This window comes from Athene cunicularia, assembly GCF_003259725.1.
Source record: "Athene cunicularia isolate RWA chromosome 8 unlocalized genomic scaffold, athCun1 chr8_part1, whole genome shotgun sequence".
In the NCBI taxonomy this organism is placed as follows: Eukaryota; Metazoa; Chordata; class Aves; order Strigiformes; family Strigidae; genus Athene; species Athene cunicularia.
Genome location: NW_020799109.1, coordinates 17420504 through 17436213, shown reverse-complemented (window position 1 = coordinate 17436213; position 15710 = coordinate 17420504). Strand labels below are relative to the sequence as shown.

Here is a 15710-nt window from a genome sequence, read left to right as displayed (position 1 = left end):
AGGAGAAATAATTGATCAGGGCCTCAATCCAATAAACAGGTCCTACTCCTTGATGAGCTATAATTGCTGGAGGAAAAAGAACATGTCTTCAGAGGGCTTCAGGGACAAAAGCCAAATGTCTCAAACATCATTTAGCTGTCAAGAAGGAGGCTTTGAGACTTCCACATTTCTGAACCATGCTCTGATTTATCTTTCAAACTACTCTGTAGCTAAGTAGATCCCTAATCAGTTTCTGATAATTCTCCTGCTTCACACAAAATCCCAGGGACTCTGGCTTTTGCCAGCAAGGAGAATGTAAGAGGTCCCATACACTGCCTTCCCCAAATGGGTTGGGTTAACTGCAGTTATGTCTACTTCCTGCAGTGTTTAGATTTCCTAAGCAGAATTAGGAAGTTTTCTGGATATATTCCTTCCTGTTTAAAGCTCTAAGAGTAGTAGGAACACAAAAAACATTTAAAAGCCCTTTCTAGCTTGAATACCTTTCTTTTAAACAAATGATAAACATAATCCTTGTGTTAAGTCAGAAGTATCATAAATGTAAAAACAAAGAAAATCAACCCCACCCCACATAAAACGCACACGCAAGGAGGTTTTTCATTATCTAGGATATATCCAGGCCCTGATTATGAGCATTGTCATACAACTTCAATACTCACAAATTAATATGAATAAAGTTCAAGACTTAGAGATGTACCGATATGCCCACAGTTTTATAGTACACTCATGCCATTGTAGCTCAGGAGTATTTTTAAAATTTATTTAAAGATTTCCAAAGAAATGCAAGTTTAAAACTATTTCTGAAATGCAGTACAACTATTTCAAGTCAGGTCGTTTTAAAAACACTGATTCTTTTGTAATTTTAAAAATAGTCGTTTACTACACAATCTAGCCTAAATACCCATAAAACCAGCAAAAATTTGCCTCCATCTGTGTTCCCATTAGTCATAATAAGGTCAATCTATTTACATATGACAGCAGGCTTTGTACCTGCTTTGATTTTTTTTTTTTTTTTGGGATAGTGAAAAGATTACACGCTTTAAAGAAAATTACTAGTTATTGTTAAGACAAAAGAAAGCATGGATGAAGGGAGAATGAAGACCACAAAGCAAAAGTGGACTGCATAAGGTATAAAAAGGATGATGAAGAGAGATTATATTTCTCTCCATTAAGCTTAAGGTATTTTGCTTGAAGTCAGATGTATCTGGCATCCTATCACACAATGGTATGCCTAGTCTCTGATTACTTTTGGTTCAAGCAAGCTTTGTCTAACATTTCTACTGGAAATTTATGATAACTCTGTGTGCATATGTGTACATATCTACATGGCATTCCGACATTAATGATTCATATTTCCTTTCGACTCCATCACCATTATCAAAAGCCAATTCATTCGTCTGGACTGCCTGAAGAATCTGCATCCTTATAACTTCTATTTTTGTCTTGCTGTCTTGGAGCATCTGCTGAGCTGTGGCAAGAAGTTTTCGATCCTATTAAAACAAACAAACAAAAAGTTAAAATCATAAACATTTCATGAAATGGAACACAATAAAATCTTCAAAACACACATTCTTTCAGGGCAAGAACTAAATTTTTGTAGTTCATTTGGTACAGCAGACCAACTAACCACAAAAGGATACTAGTGGAAATAAATTAGGACAGAGGCATATTCTGGTTGATTAAAGGCTGTGAGGCATGGAAACCATATCTGTTTAAAGCTGAATAAAGGAGGCACAATCTAGCAATATTACATGTGTAGATTAATGTTTTGTAAGCTGATGCTAAAGAAAGGATAAGATAGTAAGTGCAAAATACCTCCACCCTTATGTAGAATAACTCGAGTTTATTGTATGAATAGAACTAATAGGCAAATTTGCTACACTAAATCCATATAAAAATTATTGTACATTATACATTTGAGTTCATTTTAGATCTTGAAATTAGAAATATGAAATTAGCTTACATAGCACATTATAAGTCCACACACTGTTTTTCTGAGCAAATCAAAGCTAAATATTTTCTTGCATAAATAGATACATAATATACAAGGGTTACTTCATTAGCTATTTCATCAGCAACTTAAAGTACAGTACTTTTAATCTAAATAAACTAAGCTAACCGATTTTTGTTTTCAAAAGCAGTAACACAAAAAAAAAAGCAGCTTAGGAGAGAACATTTCTGAAGATACCATTTCCTTGTCAGGAGTGCAGCCAGCCATTCATACATTTCTCAGGTATGTCATTTTTTGTCCTCCAGTTAATGGAGGACTGACTTACAATGTACTGACTTAGAATGGATTATCAAATGGTTCTTGGATGTGGAACTGTGCATGTGCTTCTATGGCTGCTGCATGGCGCTCTCTACGTGTTCTGGGAATTACCAGACAACTTAAAGGTGATCTGACTTGCAGTAAGAATAAAAAAAAGCATACAAGAAAATTTAAAGCAGTCTATTTGTCCTTTCTGTGCAGTACCAATCAATCACAGTAATTAATAGAAGTCAGCGTAGAGGAGTATCACACTTGTTACCACCCAAAAGGTATTTTGGTTAACTCATTTTGTAGCCACTCTATAACCTCATTAATAAGTTACTTTCCCATGGACATGGTTTATACTTATATTTTTAATTTTATAATGAAGTTATCAATTATTTAAGAAGTTAAAGAAATTCAATTCTTCCCCTTATCACAACCAAGACAAAGAACTGCAGTGTAGCGCAGATACCCTGAGCTAGAAATACTGGCACCATGAAGTATGCTGTGAGAAATATCAATATGCTAAGAAAAATTTACCTTCATAGAGCTCCTCTATGACCTTGTGCCTAATGTATTACTCAGATATTTTAATGCTGCCCTATGTTCTGCAGAGTAGATACACCAAGAAATATACATTAAAAGGCTTTGGCTGCATACAGAGAAATTGTGCTCCCTCTGCACAGCACTGTCTCAGAACTCATGATTTTAAGTTTTAGTATTAATCAATATGTCAGAGAAATGACACTAGTTTTTGTATTTTAAGATTCCACGTCAGCTATCCAATTTTTTAATGAGTGCACTGAACTTCCTAAATAAATGCTTACTCGAATACAAATGTCAACTTTTGAAATAAAGATTGTCTACAGCAGACTATACGATCTAATAAAGATTAGAAACAGCCATAGAATCCTGTATTAAACCTTATCCATGCATCATTCTGATGTATAAATATGCTGCAAGTGTTTCTTTGTCTGTATCTTCACTTTTATCTTATTTTTGATCTTGCTGCTCTTGATTGTTCCTCATATCCTCTTACCGACATGGGTTTGCTTGCTCAGGGGCAACGTCAGCCCTTCAAATGTGTAGAATGGAGGTAATTCAGGATTATAGAGATATCCTTATGCTTTCAAGAGACAGAAAATCCCATCTTCGGAATCAAAATGGATGTGTTCTACTCAGCAGCTCTTTTAGTGTTGGAGGCTGAATACAAAGTATTTCAAGGCATCTCCTGAGTACAGAAGAACTAACAGTGCCTGTAAAACTGATCTGCAAAGGTCTTGTGGGATCTTAGAGAATCCACACAAGTCCAAGTAAAGATGATCAGTATCTCAGAAACATTTAAGTTTGAATAGGTTAAGCTGAACGTTACTGAAGCAAGTAGAGTAAGGACAAAGGGAAGACCTTCCCATGAGATGATGGGTTTATTACTATTAACAGATTGCTTTTTCATTTTTAAGAAACAAATTATGACCTCCTTCCATTAAATTTAGGTCTGAAAATAATACAATAAATTTGAAATTAGATCACATAATGACCTTGAATAAAAGTCACAAAAGAGTTTTAATATGTTTTTAAAGAGGGTCCTGCAACTGCTTTTTAAACAACTACTGGATTAATGGGGTTGGATTCAAACAAAGCAGCATTTTCTGCCCCTTTTGTCCACCTCATCTAGACACTTGAGTTGTTTTAAGCTCTGCTTTTTATAACATAATCATCATGCTCAAGCCTACAGTTTAAACCCGCCAAATTAACTCAGAAGTGAGTATTAAGAACATGAGAGAATGAATACGCACCATTTCCATGCTGTTTGGTGAAGAAGCTGGCAATGCTTTTTGTGTTTTCCAGCTTGCTCTCCCCAGCCCAGTTACTATATATACAATCTGGCAGGCTGATTAAAGCATTTACCAATTGCAAATATAAGATTCAATCATCAATTTTAATTACATGCCTCAGTTATAAAGCAAGCCAGAATTTATCCTTTCTACCTAGTCTGATCAAAGCCTGCTAACAGTGTCTAATATTATAGCCTGAGTGTTTAGCTAAGTTTTTTTCAGGCTGTTATAAGGTTACTTACTGAGGGATTACTAGGAACATAATTCATGTATGTCTTTTGATCCATTTGGGTCAGCTGATTATTATTTTTAAGTGTACCCGATGTTAAGTACATGGCCCCAGAGGATGCAGACTCCAGGGTTTCCAGGAGCTGAGGGACTGTGGTGCATGGACAGCATTCCCAGGCCCTTAGTCATAAGGTGCACTCCAGATATTTCTTCCACCTGCCCCAGGCTAGCAGGTTACAGGCCACTTTCAGATAAGGCTACCAAAGTACCAGTTGGTTCAACAGAAGTGCTGCTGGGACAGAATAACCTTGATGGCATCTAGAGTCTATCTAGTCTAAATTCACTTTTTCTGGGAGCGAACAGCATTCTCTATAATTTTTTCAAGGTACAAAAAAGTCATACAGTAGGCAGATACAAAGTAATCTGCCTCTCCATCAGTCCCTAGCAGTAATTCACTCAGAAGCATGAAGCTCCCTTCCAACACTTTCTGGTTAGTATCAATTATAAGGGGTAGCAACACAATTCACAGATGTCTACTCTTCAAGTCAAACACTTCTTTTTAGTAAGTTCACTGACCTAACGAGGTGTTGGCTCAGTCAATTAAGAAATTAAAACATTTAAATTTTATTTACTATTGTCTGGACTCAGAAACATCTAACCAAGCTACTATATACTGTTTGTTAGATCTATATTTATGTTTCCCCTTAGTTTGGAAATTCATCTCCTTAATGATTTAGTAAAAGTAAATGGAAAGAACAGGTAATGAGTAACTAATGAAGGGTGAAGGGGCAGGTAAGTAGAGGATTCCCCCCCCCCCTTTTTTTTTTTCTCATTTGAGAACTATTACTCCCTTATAAAATATGATGCAGGAGGTGGGTGGGAAATTTGTTGGACTTTGGTTTTGCCTTCTGTTGGTTTGTTTCATTTAAAAGGTTTGGCTTGTCTTTCAGTTGAGTTAAGGGATTCTTAGAGTATGAGGAATTTTATTTCATAGTTCGGACTATGTAATAAGTCAAACTCATTTAAGCAGTTAGCAAACACTTTCCCTCCCGCCTCCTTGGACCACTTCTGTTGCTATCAAAAGAGATTGAGTGCAAGCAAGCATGTGTTTAAAAATCAGATCTAGAAGTAAGTGTGCCTTTGAGTTTGATACTATTTAGTTCTAGAATACCACACTTCTGTAAAAAAAAATTTTATGTGTATGTGTACTAATGCAGATTATAACAACTCTATCAGAATACTATACACATCGTATTAAAACAAATATTTGGTACAAATTTTTTTACTTCCAACTGCAACTAGATGGCCAGTTCAGAAGCATATCTGGAAACGCCACCTTCTGTGTAATTATCATGCATTTTACAACTTTAAACTAATGGATTTTTTTTTTTTTTTTAGTGAAGGTCAGAAAAGCATCAGATACCAGTGTCATATCAAGCCTTGCTGCTAAAGAATCACAGATGATCAAAGATTACTACATGTACTAAATTTAGTAAGTTGGATTTGTTATTTAGGTTGAATTGCATGTGGACAAACTGATAAAACAATCACTTGAGTTGGTATCAAACCACAACAAAAAAATGGTAATTTGTAACAGATTTGACATAATTATTTAACAGAAATATACCCCAGACTAAAAATACTGAAATTGGATACTGTTTATACATTCCCATCACAGCAATATGAAAATCCACAGTTATTTCATGTTCTTTTAAGCATTCTGAAGCCTTACCTTTGAAGAACCATTTGAGTACATCTGAATCATATTTTCTGCTCCCTGTTTTACCTTCAGTTCTATATCCAATTGCTTCTTTAAGGCCATCAATCTGTTGTTAGTAGAAAAACGAGGATCGCTATTTGGAGTATCAGGAGTCCTAGGACAATCTGTGAATTAAAAGTAAGCTGTAACGTGTGCAGAAAAAAAAAAAAAGCAAACCCCACAAAACCCAAAAATCAAATCCCTCCCCCCAACCCACCCTAAAGTCTAGTCTATTAAGTTATGGATTAAAAAAGCTGGAACATCATACTTAAGACTGACTCTCCTGTTCAGAGCTACTTTGTAACTGCAAATGCGCCTTAACATGAAAAGCCTCACAAAAGCCTAGTGACTCCTACACATGTCCTAATTCACATGAATCACTTCCAGGAGTGGTAGAACAGGCAGGTTTGCAGCTAGGTCTATTTTTGTTTCAAAGGAAATTTATTTCTTCTGGACTATCCTGAGTCAATTAAAAATGTAGTTTTCCATGAAGCTTTCTTACGCTGCTGATTTTAAATCTAAGCGTTTTAAAAGCAAACTTGGGCAAGAATATTCAATACTAATGGACGTAGTCTAAATACAGATATTAAGTAGATCCTCATCAATTCTACGGTGAACACTGCAGACATAATTTATGTCAAAATTAAGAATAGATAAAATAAGTGGTTTCCATAGTTATAAAGCTGAACAATTTTTGCTCTGGAATCATAACAGAATCCTGGGATAATTGGATATATAGGCAGACAGGTTACTGAAAAACTGTGATTTCTGGTAAGGATAAAGCTTTTCCGTTTGGCACTATTACTGTGTTTAGATCTCCATTGTGCTGGATTCATTTAATGGAATGCAAGTTAGTTTTATCAATAAAATTATATAGTCAAACTAACTTTTCTATCCTCCTCCAGAAAAGTCTATTAATCACCGGTTCACATTTCAGCTTCTGCAACATGAACTGTTAGTGAACTGAAAATAAGTGGCCACTGGACTATTTCCTAATGCTATTTCTAACATGACTGTCCTTTTAGCTAATTATCTTCTCCAACAGCTTCTCTTTCAAACTTTTTGTAAAAGAGGATAAATTATGTCCACCATAATAATGGTTTTTTGTCGTTGATTTCTTCTACCCAAACGACGAGATAGTGCTTTCTCTATGGGCAAATGACATTAGTTGGTCTCCTGGAAGATAATATTTACCCAATACCAACAGTACAGTCTTTTTTTCCAATTTTAATTAATTTTATTTGAATTAAAACCAGGATGATGGATCAAGTTCCTGAAGTCCTCAATTATTAGAAAACACAGGCATTGCACCAGTAACTTACAAATGATTAATTATGAAGTGTTATGGGGAGCACATGTCTTATCTGCCATTTTATATTTCTTCTGTAGAAGCTTCTGATAAATAGTTTTAGAGATTTAATACAGTTTACTTTCAAGTTTGCTGTGTAATTTGCTTCTAAATTGCAATCTTTGCTGATGCTACATACAGATTTAATGTAAGGAGAAGTTCTAAGTTCCTCTGCTGCTAATTCACTCTCCACTTCAAACCATTTCAAGACTCGTACTGCATCCCCCTTTTTTTTTTTTTTAAAAAAAAAATAATTAAAATCTGTGTTATTCCTCATCTGTTCTGTTCACCTCCTCAATGTTTTGGCTTGGTTTCTCCGTGAAACTGCACTTGAACTAGTTTTACCTTAAATCTGTTATTAATAAAACAAAGATTAACAACATGCTTTCCTCTCACTTATGTCTTCACATTCAACTAACCCTCACCTAATAGTCTATTCAAAATTAGAACAAACGTGAAGCTTGAAAGTCAGTGTCAAGTCTCCTTGTAAAGTAGATTAATTGTATAAATGAATATTTACCAACTTTAGATTTATGATGTAGGCCTCTACCACTTTAAAGATCCCTCTGATGATCCCTGGGAAGACTGTGGGGCTCCTGAAGTCTGTTTTCACAGCTTTTAAAGATGCACACAAGCAGTCTTCCTTTGCATAAGAACAACACTCAAGTTGCAAGACAAGGACTAATTAGAGATACCACAGTTCAGGTTGCCCAGGTAGCTGTTATTATCTCCCTTTGCGTGTCTGCACTGTGAAGGTGTAGCCACATCACTTACCTGGGTCATCTCAAGAGTTGGTCTGCACTTGTGGACCTAAACTATTTTAGTTTAAATGGTTCTACTATATGCTTTGTTAGTAACCAGCAACAGAGGAAACTCTTCTGTAGTATGGACTAATTGTTAGGAAGGAATCATGTTTTGTCTTCAGGCGTAATAGCTCCTCACTAAACTCTCAAGCATGGAACAATATGGTTTCCTAACAAAGATTTTAATTTTTTTTTTTTTCCTAAGGAAAAAAAAAGTTTTACCAACAGCTTTCCAGAAACGGCTTCCAAGTGACTTCTCCTCCCCCCAACTCTATTACAATTCAGTAAGCAGCCTGAGGCAGCTTCTTATAGAAGAATTCAGATTAAAGTTTTAAATCAGCCAGACAAACTGGTCCTATTATGGAAAGCACTGACAATCATAGCAGTAGCACTACAAGCTACATCTGTATTAGCTGTTTCCCTCCCTCTTTGTAATGTCCATTAAGGTTGTAATCAGTTCAGTATGGCTAGTTATCTCTGATCTGTTTGTGTAAAGCACTATACAGAGGGGCTCAAATCTCATTGGTCATCTTCATAATATAAATAAGTAATAAATCCAGATAATTACAATAGATGGGATTTATGTATATGCTTAAAGTTAAACAAGAGTTAAATATACTCATATCAAATTGATAGGTACTGGGTAAAATAAGAGATTCTCCAGTTTGCCATGTTTGTTCGTCAATAAGGCCAGTCCAAGACTTGCCATTTTTGATGCATTCAAGTCCCACTTTGTACAGGACAGCAAGAGCTTTGCTAGGGTATGGATTAGTGCCCCTAGGCATTTTCTTCTTGACAATGAATATCAAGTGAAGTAACAGATGTATTTCAAGTGAACTTGACTTCATTTCAAGTAATTAGCACATTATTTTTGCTGAACAATTATGAATGTTGTTGCTTAGCACTAAGCAGTTTTGTGCAGCTTGTTACCAAACACCCAAGCTGCTGGAAAAGCTGAAGTACTGCTTCCCCAGCACCTGCGATATTCTTTTTCATAAAAATATAAGACTTAAAAGTAAGTTAACAGTGATAGTTTAACTGATTTATTCTTTTTAAATGTCTGGATTACATCAGGACAATGGCAGTTTTCAGTCCAAAACATTTATTTTAATCATGATCTTTGCTCTTCTGCAAACCTTTACAGTTTGAGTCTTTACACAGTGCTCACCAGCAAAACCTTCTTGCTTTCAAATTGCCTTTTACCAGCACTCCCATCTAAATTATATTTATTAGAGTAGTGACACAACTCTACTGTTCTGAGATTGATGCTCATTCCTCTGGGGACTCTTCCCCAGATGCTAGGTAGGCTGTTTCTTCAAAAGCTCAGTGTGAAATCCAGGATCCCATGTAACTTTCTGAATCTGGGTTCCCAGATGGTACTGCAGCATGCTGCTAAGCTACTCAATTAGCAGCAAGTGCCCTTTGGTAAATAGTTAATTTTAATCTTGTTTGAGGATATTTAATTGCAGTTAGCCTCATCAGTGTCATACCCAACAGAAATACCTGTGATGCGTGTTTAGGCACTGCTGGAGGGGGAAAGAAAGATGCATCATCAGGCTTTTCTCAGGGAGTTAGATGGTTGTATCAGCACTTGAACTAAGCCATCAGTAAGTCCAAGGCAGCAGTGTACATTCTGCACTCAGAGAGAATCAAGCACTGACTTTCTGGAAACTTTTCAAGTTCCACTGAATTTCAATTCAATATTGGCTAATTTTAGCTACTAAACTAGTGACAGGAGATCGTTTCAAATCGCTTCAATTAATGTCATTCTATGTTAAAATTCTCCAAAGTTACCAGGAAATTCCTATGGATATGTCCCTGGTAGGTGGAGTCTGCTGCCTAAAAAGCCACTACCTTTACCATTTTGTTTGCTACCTCTACCAGTTTCCAGTAATTGGTCTTCTATAGACACTTTGGTGTCTAACAGATTAACCTAGTCATTTTTAGGGACAAAGAAATCTCCCAAACAATCTAGCTAGTCATATTCTTAAACAAAATTATTTATTTTCTTTGTGACCCCTACAGCCAAATTTGATATAAAGTGGAGAGCTCAGAAGTTACTTAGGAGAATGGAAGAGGCATGAACTTGTCTTTTTGATTTCACGTTCTCCATGTTTTATCCAGTCTTGAGGATTCCCTCAAAGGTTTTTCTATCGTCTCACCTCCCTATCCACTTTTAATGCCGCTCTATGGAACAGATTAATTTATCAATTTATATATATCCTACATATCAACTATATGCCTAATTAAATCAGTGACTTGCTATAGGTAAGCTACTTCAATCTTATACCCGAGTCATATAAAAAACCCCACAAGCTCTACTGCTACTTTTTAGGCACATGAAAAGAATATCAATTTTATCTGTATAGAAGTATGTTTTCAAGATACAAAATTTCTTCATCTTGAAGACTGAAGTAATCATCCCCATGTTATACATTAAAGTAAAATTCTCAGATTTTCAGCAGTAATGGTCACTAGGCTTGTCCTACTCATTTTGTATTGCTGCATTCTGCTTCACTTTTAAGTGCTGACCTACAAATTTTAAAACTCTGCTTCCTAGTATGACTAATACATGGCATGATAAGGGCAGACCTGGGTACAAAGTCCCACTTCTAAAACAAATCTAGATTCACCAGCAACCCCATAATGTAAAGTAAACCTATGTTACGCTAAAAGTTGTTTCTGAATCATACATCCACTGCCAAATTTACCCTCAGTCAGTAATGTATCTTTTTGGCAAACTACACTTTTTGGTTAAGGTTTAATACCAGTTCTTCAAATAGTTGTGAAAGTTATTTCCTGTGGCATTAGGACATAAAAATACTTTCATCTTTAGGTAAACTACCATAAAAACATCTTAACTTGCTTGAAATTGAAAGTTATTAAACCACATTTTTCTACAGTAGATTCATTAACACTACATTTAATGGTTTTAACATGTATCGATTACACTGTGCTGTTTACAAAGAAGTTACACTACAAATTAGTGGTTTGTCAAAAAAGTAATATAAGTTACTGCTTGATACCATAAGCAACAGTAAGAGTCACAACAGCTTGCATGTCATTTTTTCAGCTCTGAATCTGAAGCACTTTACAAATACATGTTCACACCCACTTTTCAGATACAGGAACAAGGAAAGATTAAATGACCTTTCCAAGTTACCACAATGACCTGTCAATCAGTCCACAGAAACAGTCAAAAAAATTTTCAGCAATCAGGTCTGACAGGTCAAAGGGATCATCAGCCTGTAGGCAATGATTCTCCCAGTGTTACTTCTCAATGGATCTCAGTCCTGACTTCGCTACTTAGAACCTGCAAATACCTATACAATATAGCCTAGAAGACAAGGAAAAACATAGGGCCACCCCTGAAAAATATTAAAGTACATAAAGAAAACACAGATCTTGACTCCCACAGCTCTTGAATTCTCTTTACCTTATTTTCAGAGCATTCATGCTCTGTACAATCTAAAAATTTCCAATATATTTCCTTCTCCCTTTTAAATCATTTGTCATTACTGACCAGGAAAAGGTCAAACATGAGCTAAAGTCAAAAGTTATAACTTAAAATAAAGCTAATCTCTGGAAACAATGCACTTCTTTGGGGAGCTTCCATATTAAACAGATATTAAACTCGCTGTTGATAACAAGTAAAATCAAGAATTGCCAAACTGAGATACCTGTGACCTCTCCATGGAGGTATCTTCTATCAGTTGGCAGTCATCTTTAGGGCTATGTGTCCATGTATTTGCTGAACATATATAGATAGATACACACACAAACACACACACAGTTGGTGTGGTTTATATTACTAACCTTATTTTGCAATGGTCAAGCTCACTAATACCATAAATTAAACCTAAGACTTCAGTATTAAAAATCAGAGTATCACCTCGATGACTTGCACCCATTAGTCTCATGATGGACAGAATGCTTACTGATAGCACTCCCCCTCCATGCATTAGTGACCATGAATGAAGAAGGAGACAGCCAATTACAAGGCAAACAGTATGAAAAATTCAAACGTTTCAATTTGAGGGTGAGTGCTTGTAGATCTTTGATCTAAAAAGAAATATTAAAAGAATTTAAAAGACTACTTTTTTTCAGAAGGTTATGCAATATAGTCTATTAAAATGGATCTTGTACTACACAGAGAATATAAAGATCTTAACAGAACTAGTAAGTTTTTTCTTGCATATTTCAATAATTAAGTAAGACTCAAAGTTATCTACCCATAACACTTTGAATGGAATGAAAGTTAAAAACATAGTACTAAGTTAATCATGCATTAAAAGCGGGTAGAAGCGCCTAAGTTTATCAGCCTTTATCTTTTATCCCTTGAGCCTTTTATATAGTCTCCCATATTTGAACACAAGGCAAAATAAGCCTGGCTGCTAGCAGTTATTCACAAAAGCAATGGGCACTGCTGGCCTTTTCAGAAGTGTACTAAGGATCTGAACAACATTATTTAGATCTACTGCACTCCCTGAATCATGCACAAGGACAATATTGCTCATTAATTCATCGTGCTAGAGTTTTAAAATGCTACACTGGAAGGGGGCATTTCAACAAGTGCATTCTGTGCTCATCTACTTTGCAGGTTCTACTACTAGATGAACTTCACAAAATTCATGTCCACATAAATTTTTATATTCTGTCTATACAAAGTTTGTATACACTTTTCTTTCTGTTCCACTCTTCCCATTCCTTTAAAAGCCACACTACTGTCAACACTGAACTGGATTTTCATAAATGTTAGCCAATATGTAACAGAATGCTTCATGCCTACTAAACCCCCAGTGGCTATCTATGAAGCATGCATTATTGTATTCATTCCCATTCCATGCTGCAGCAACTACTTTGCCTCACTAGTTCCTGCTGTCCACACCTCTGCCCCTTGTATCTCATGAAGATCAAAGGCAAAGGATGCAGAGAATACAGAGAATACTGTACAGGCCACCACGGACACTGCAACACTTTTGACCCTGTCACAGGGTCAGATAGTATGAATCGCTGACATCACCTGCCAGTATTTTCCTAAATTCTCACTGTAATCAAGCTTTCCTCACAAGGATGATGCAGTCTTTTATTCTACTGCCTAAGCTTCTTAAGGCTTGGCTTTCACTTCACAAACACCTTCTATGGCTTGTACACGTTCATTAACTTTTTGCCAAGTTAATAAACTTATTAACAAGTTGTTTTGCTAAGAGTCTGTGCAATCTGAAATCTGTTTTTCACAAATTTTCACAAAATTCCATCTTAAAATACAGGCCCGGTATTTTTAAAAAATACATTCAAAATTAGTACTGACTCACTGCCATGCCACAGAAAATACTAATTAAAACCATAAATTATGACCATTCTAAATTGTTTTCACAGAATCACAGAAGTGTCTTTAAAATGGTAGCTTTATCGTGGAAAAGCCTGAAGACTTAAAAAATCATTGCCACAGTATGAAATTTTTGATAAGTTAGTCAGAAAAATAGCATAACAGAAAAACAAGTTAAAGTTAAAAAAACCCCAAACCAACCTCCTAAACTTTTAAGTATAAATGTAATTTTTTTACCCATAGAATAAAAATGATGCCTACAGTGTAACATGAAGAAAGTCACTGGGCAGGCTACTGAAATTTGCTTCTATACAGTGGAAATACTATTAGGAAATCCTAGTGATTTTGAAAATATTTTAATATAGTAATAACTAAAAGTGAAAAACTGGTATGTGTTAAGTTAAGCCTTAGAGAACCATCAAACAGTCTGTGAAATACAGTGCTCCCCAGAAAACTATTTAAAACTCAGAGGGACTGGACACTTATTTGTGACTCAAAAAATAGGCATACATAAGTAACAAACTCACCAGCTATGGATTTGCTCATTCCCAGAGCAATTTTTTCAAGTGAAATGGGATAGAGCTTATCTAAGCTAAGAAGAAAAACAGATTTCAGAATAACGTATGATACCTGCAACATCTTCTGGATCCGTTACAACAATGTGTGCATTTAACTCTTGTAACTTATGGTGTAAGTCTTCTAACTTCTTATTTGATTTTTTCAAAATGTTATCCACATATGCCAAGTTCTTTTTATCCGTTGTGACCTTCCTGAGGTTCTCTGCTCCCTCCTTGATTTTAAGTTCCTTCCTTATTTCCCGCTTGATTTGGTCCTTTATTTCATCCAGCTTCTGCTGTACCATTGTATCTGAAAAGTCCAATTTTTGGCCAGTGCTCACATTCTCAGAGGCTAGAAGACTTTTGGCATCCCCCTAGAAAGAAAAACAGTAATATAAATACCAGGAAACACTGTTTCTTGACAACGCATGCTGCACACTTAAAAGGACTAGGCTTTAGGCCTCTGTATATTAAGCACTCACTTTGTAAGACCATTTACTAACCATGGGTCTACAGGCATGTTGCCCTAAAGCAACAAATCTCACAAGACATTACACCTTAAAACTGGAGTTACACTTTACAACAGATTTATTTTAAATTTAGTGACATCTTTACTATGTCTATTTTTAACACCAAAAGATTTAAATACTTCTGGATTTGTTATGGCTGCCTGCCTGGCAGTTATATGCCTCAGAGCTAATGACTCACATTTGTAATTTTCTAGATTTAATTGTGTGTTTTAATAGACCAAATGGATATAGGAAATAAGACTAACTTCTAACAATTATTATCTATGATGAATTTTTGTACATTCATTAGAATAATTCCTTTTAAAGACTGTAAAAAATAGTTTAAAAAACCTTGGTGATGTTTGCAAATGTTTAAAGGAATACTGGCATCTTTATAAAGATTTGTCAAGATGCTACTGGAAAATAGATTTTGTATATTTTTTTTTAAAAAAAATCCCTCAAGTAAAGCCTTTCACATGAAAAAATAATCTTACTTTCTTCTGCAGGCAAGCTAGGCTGAAATTAAAAATAAAAAAAAAGAAATAATGTTGAAATGTTGCAGTGATGAATAGAAGCTGATGTAATAAGGGAGTAGGAGATGTAAAGTCTTCAGACCACCAGTACCTATGAGATAATACTTGTGCCTAGCATATGTTTACGTATCAAGAAGAGTTTAAAGGACATGTTATAGAACCTACATCAATAAAGTACAAATACAATTAACTACATATGTAATAATATTCCCTGTGTGTCCTATACAATGAGTAGACACTAGGTCCTACCCAGAAGTCTTAGCTAGAGTGAGTGAAGATCAAAGAAAGGCCTTCCTGAACTTAGAATCCGATCCAGTCATAATTCAGGATGTATTTACTAAATGTGTGGCTTGATCTGTATGTAACTACCCAAAAGACAAAATTTCAGTAAATTTTCTTAAACACAATGAAGAAATTGCCTAGACTTCTGAAATACCTGGGTGGACAGTAAGGTATTTGAAGGGATGATCCAAAATTTTAAAGTTTTGGGTGTAAAATTAGTTGTCATCACTTTGCTGTTGGAAACACCAACAATACAGCAGAGGAAATAGTAGAAGAAAA

At 35.4% G+C, this 15710-nt stretch overlaps 1 protein-coding gene across 1 annotated transcript in view; it reads right to left on the bottom strand.

The window, feature by feature from the left end:
- Positions 1 to 14480, bottom strand: part of PKN2 (protein kinase N2) — a 31053-nt gene extending 16573 nt beyond the window's left edge. Inside the window, exons 1-3 of the mRNA XM_026853462.1 lie at positions 14181 to 14480; positions 6044 to 6195; positions 1370 to 1487 (exon numbers count right to left, since the gene is read on the bottom strand). Of these exons, the coding sequence (XP_026709263.1) occupies positions 1370 to 1487; positions 6044 to 6195; positions 14181 to 14412 (502 nt within the window). The 5' untranslated portion in view covers positions 14413 to 14480. The remainder of the gene's footprint in view (positions 1 to 1369; positions 1488 to 6043; positions 6196 to 14180) is intronic.
- Positions 14481 to 15710: the final 1230 nt, after the last annotated feature.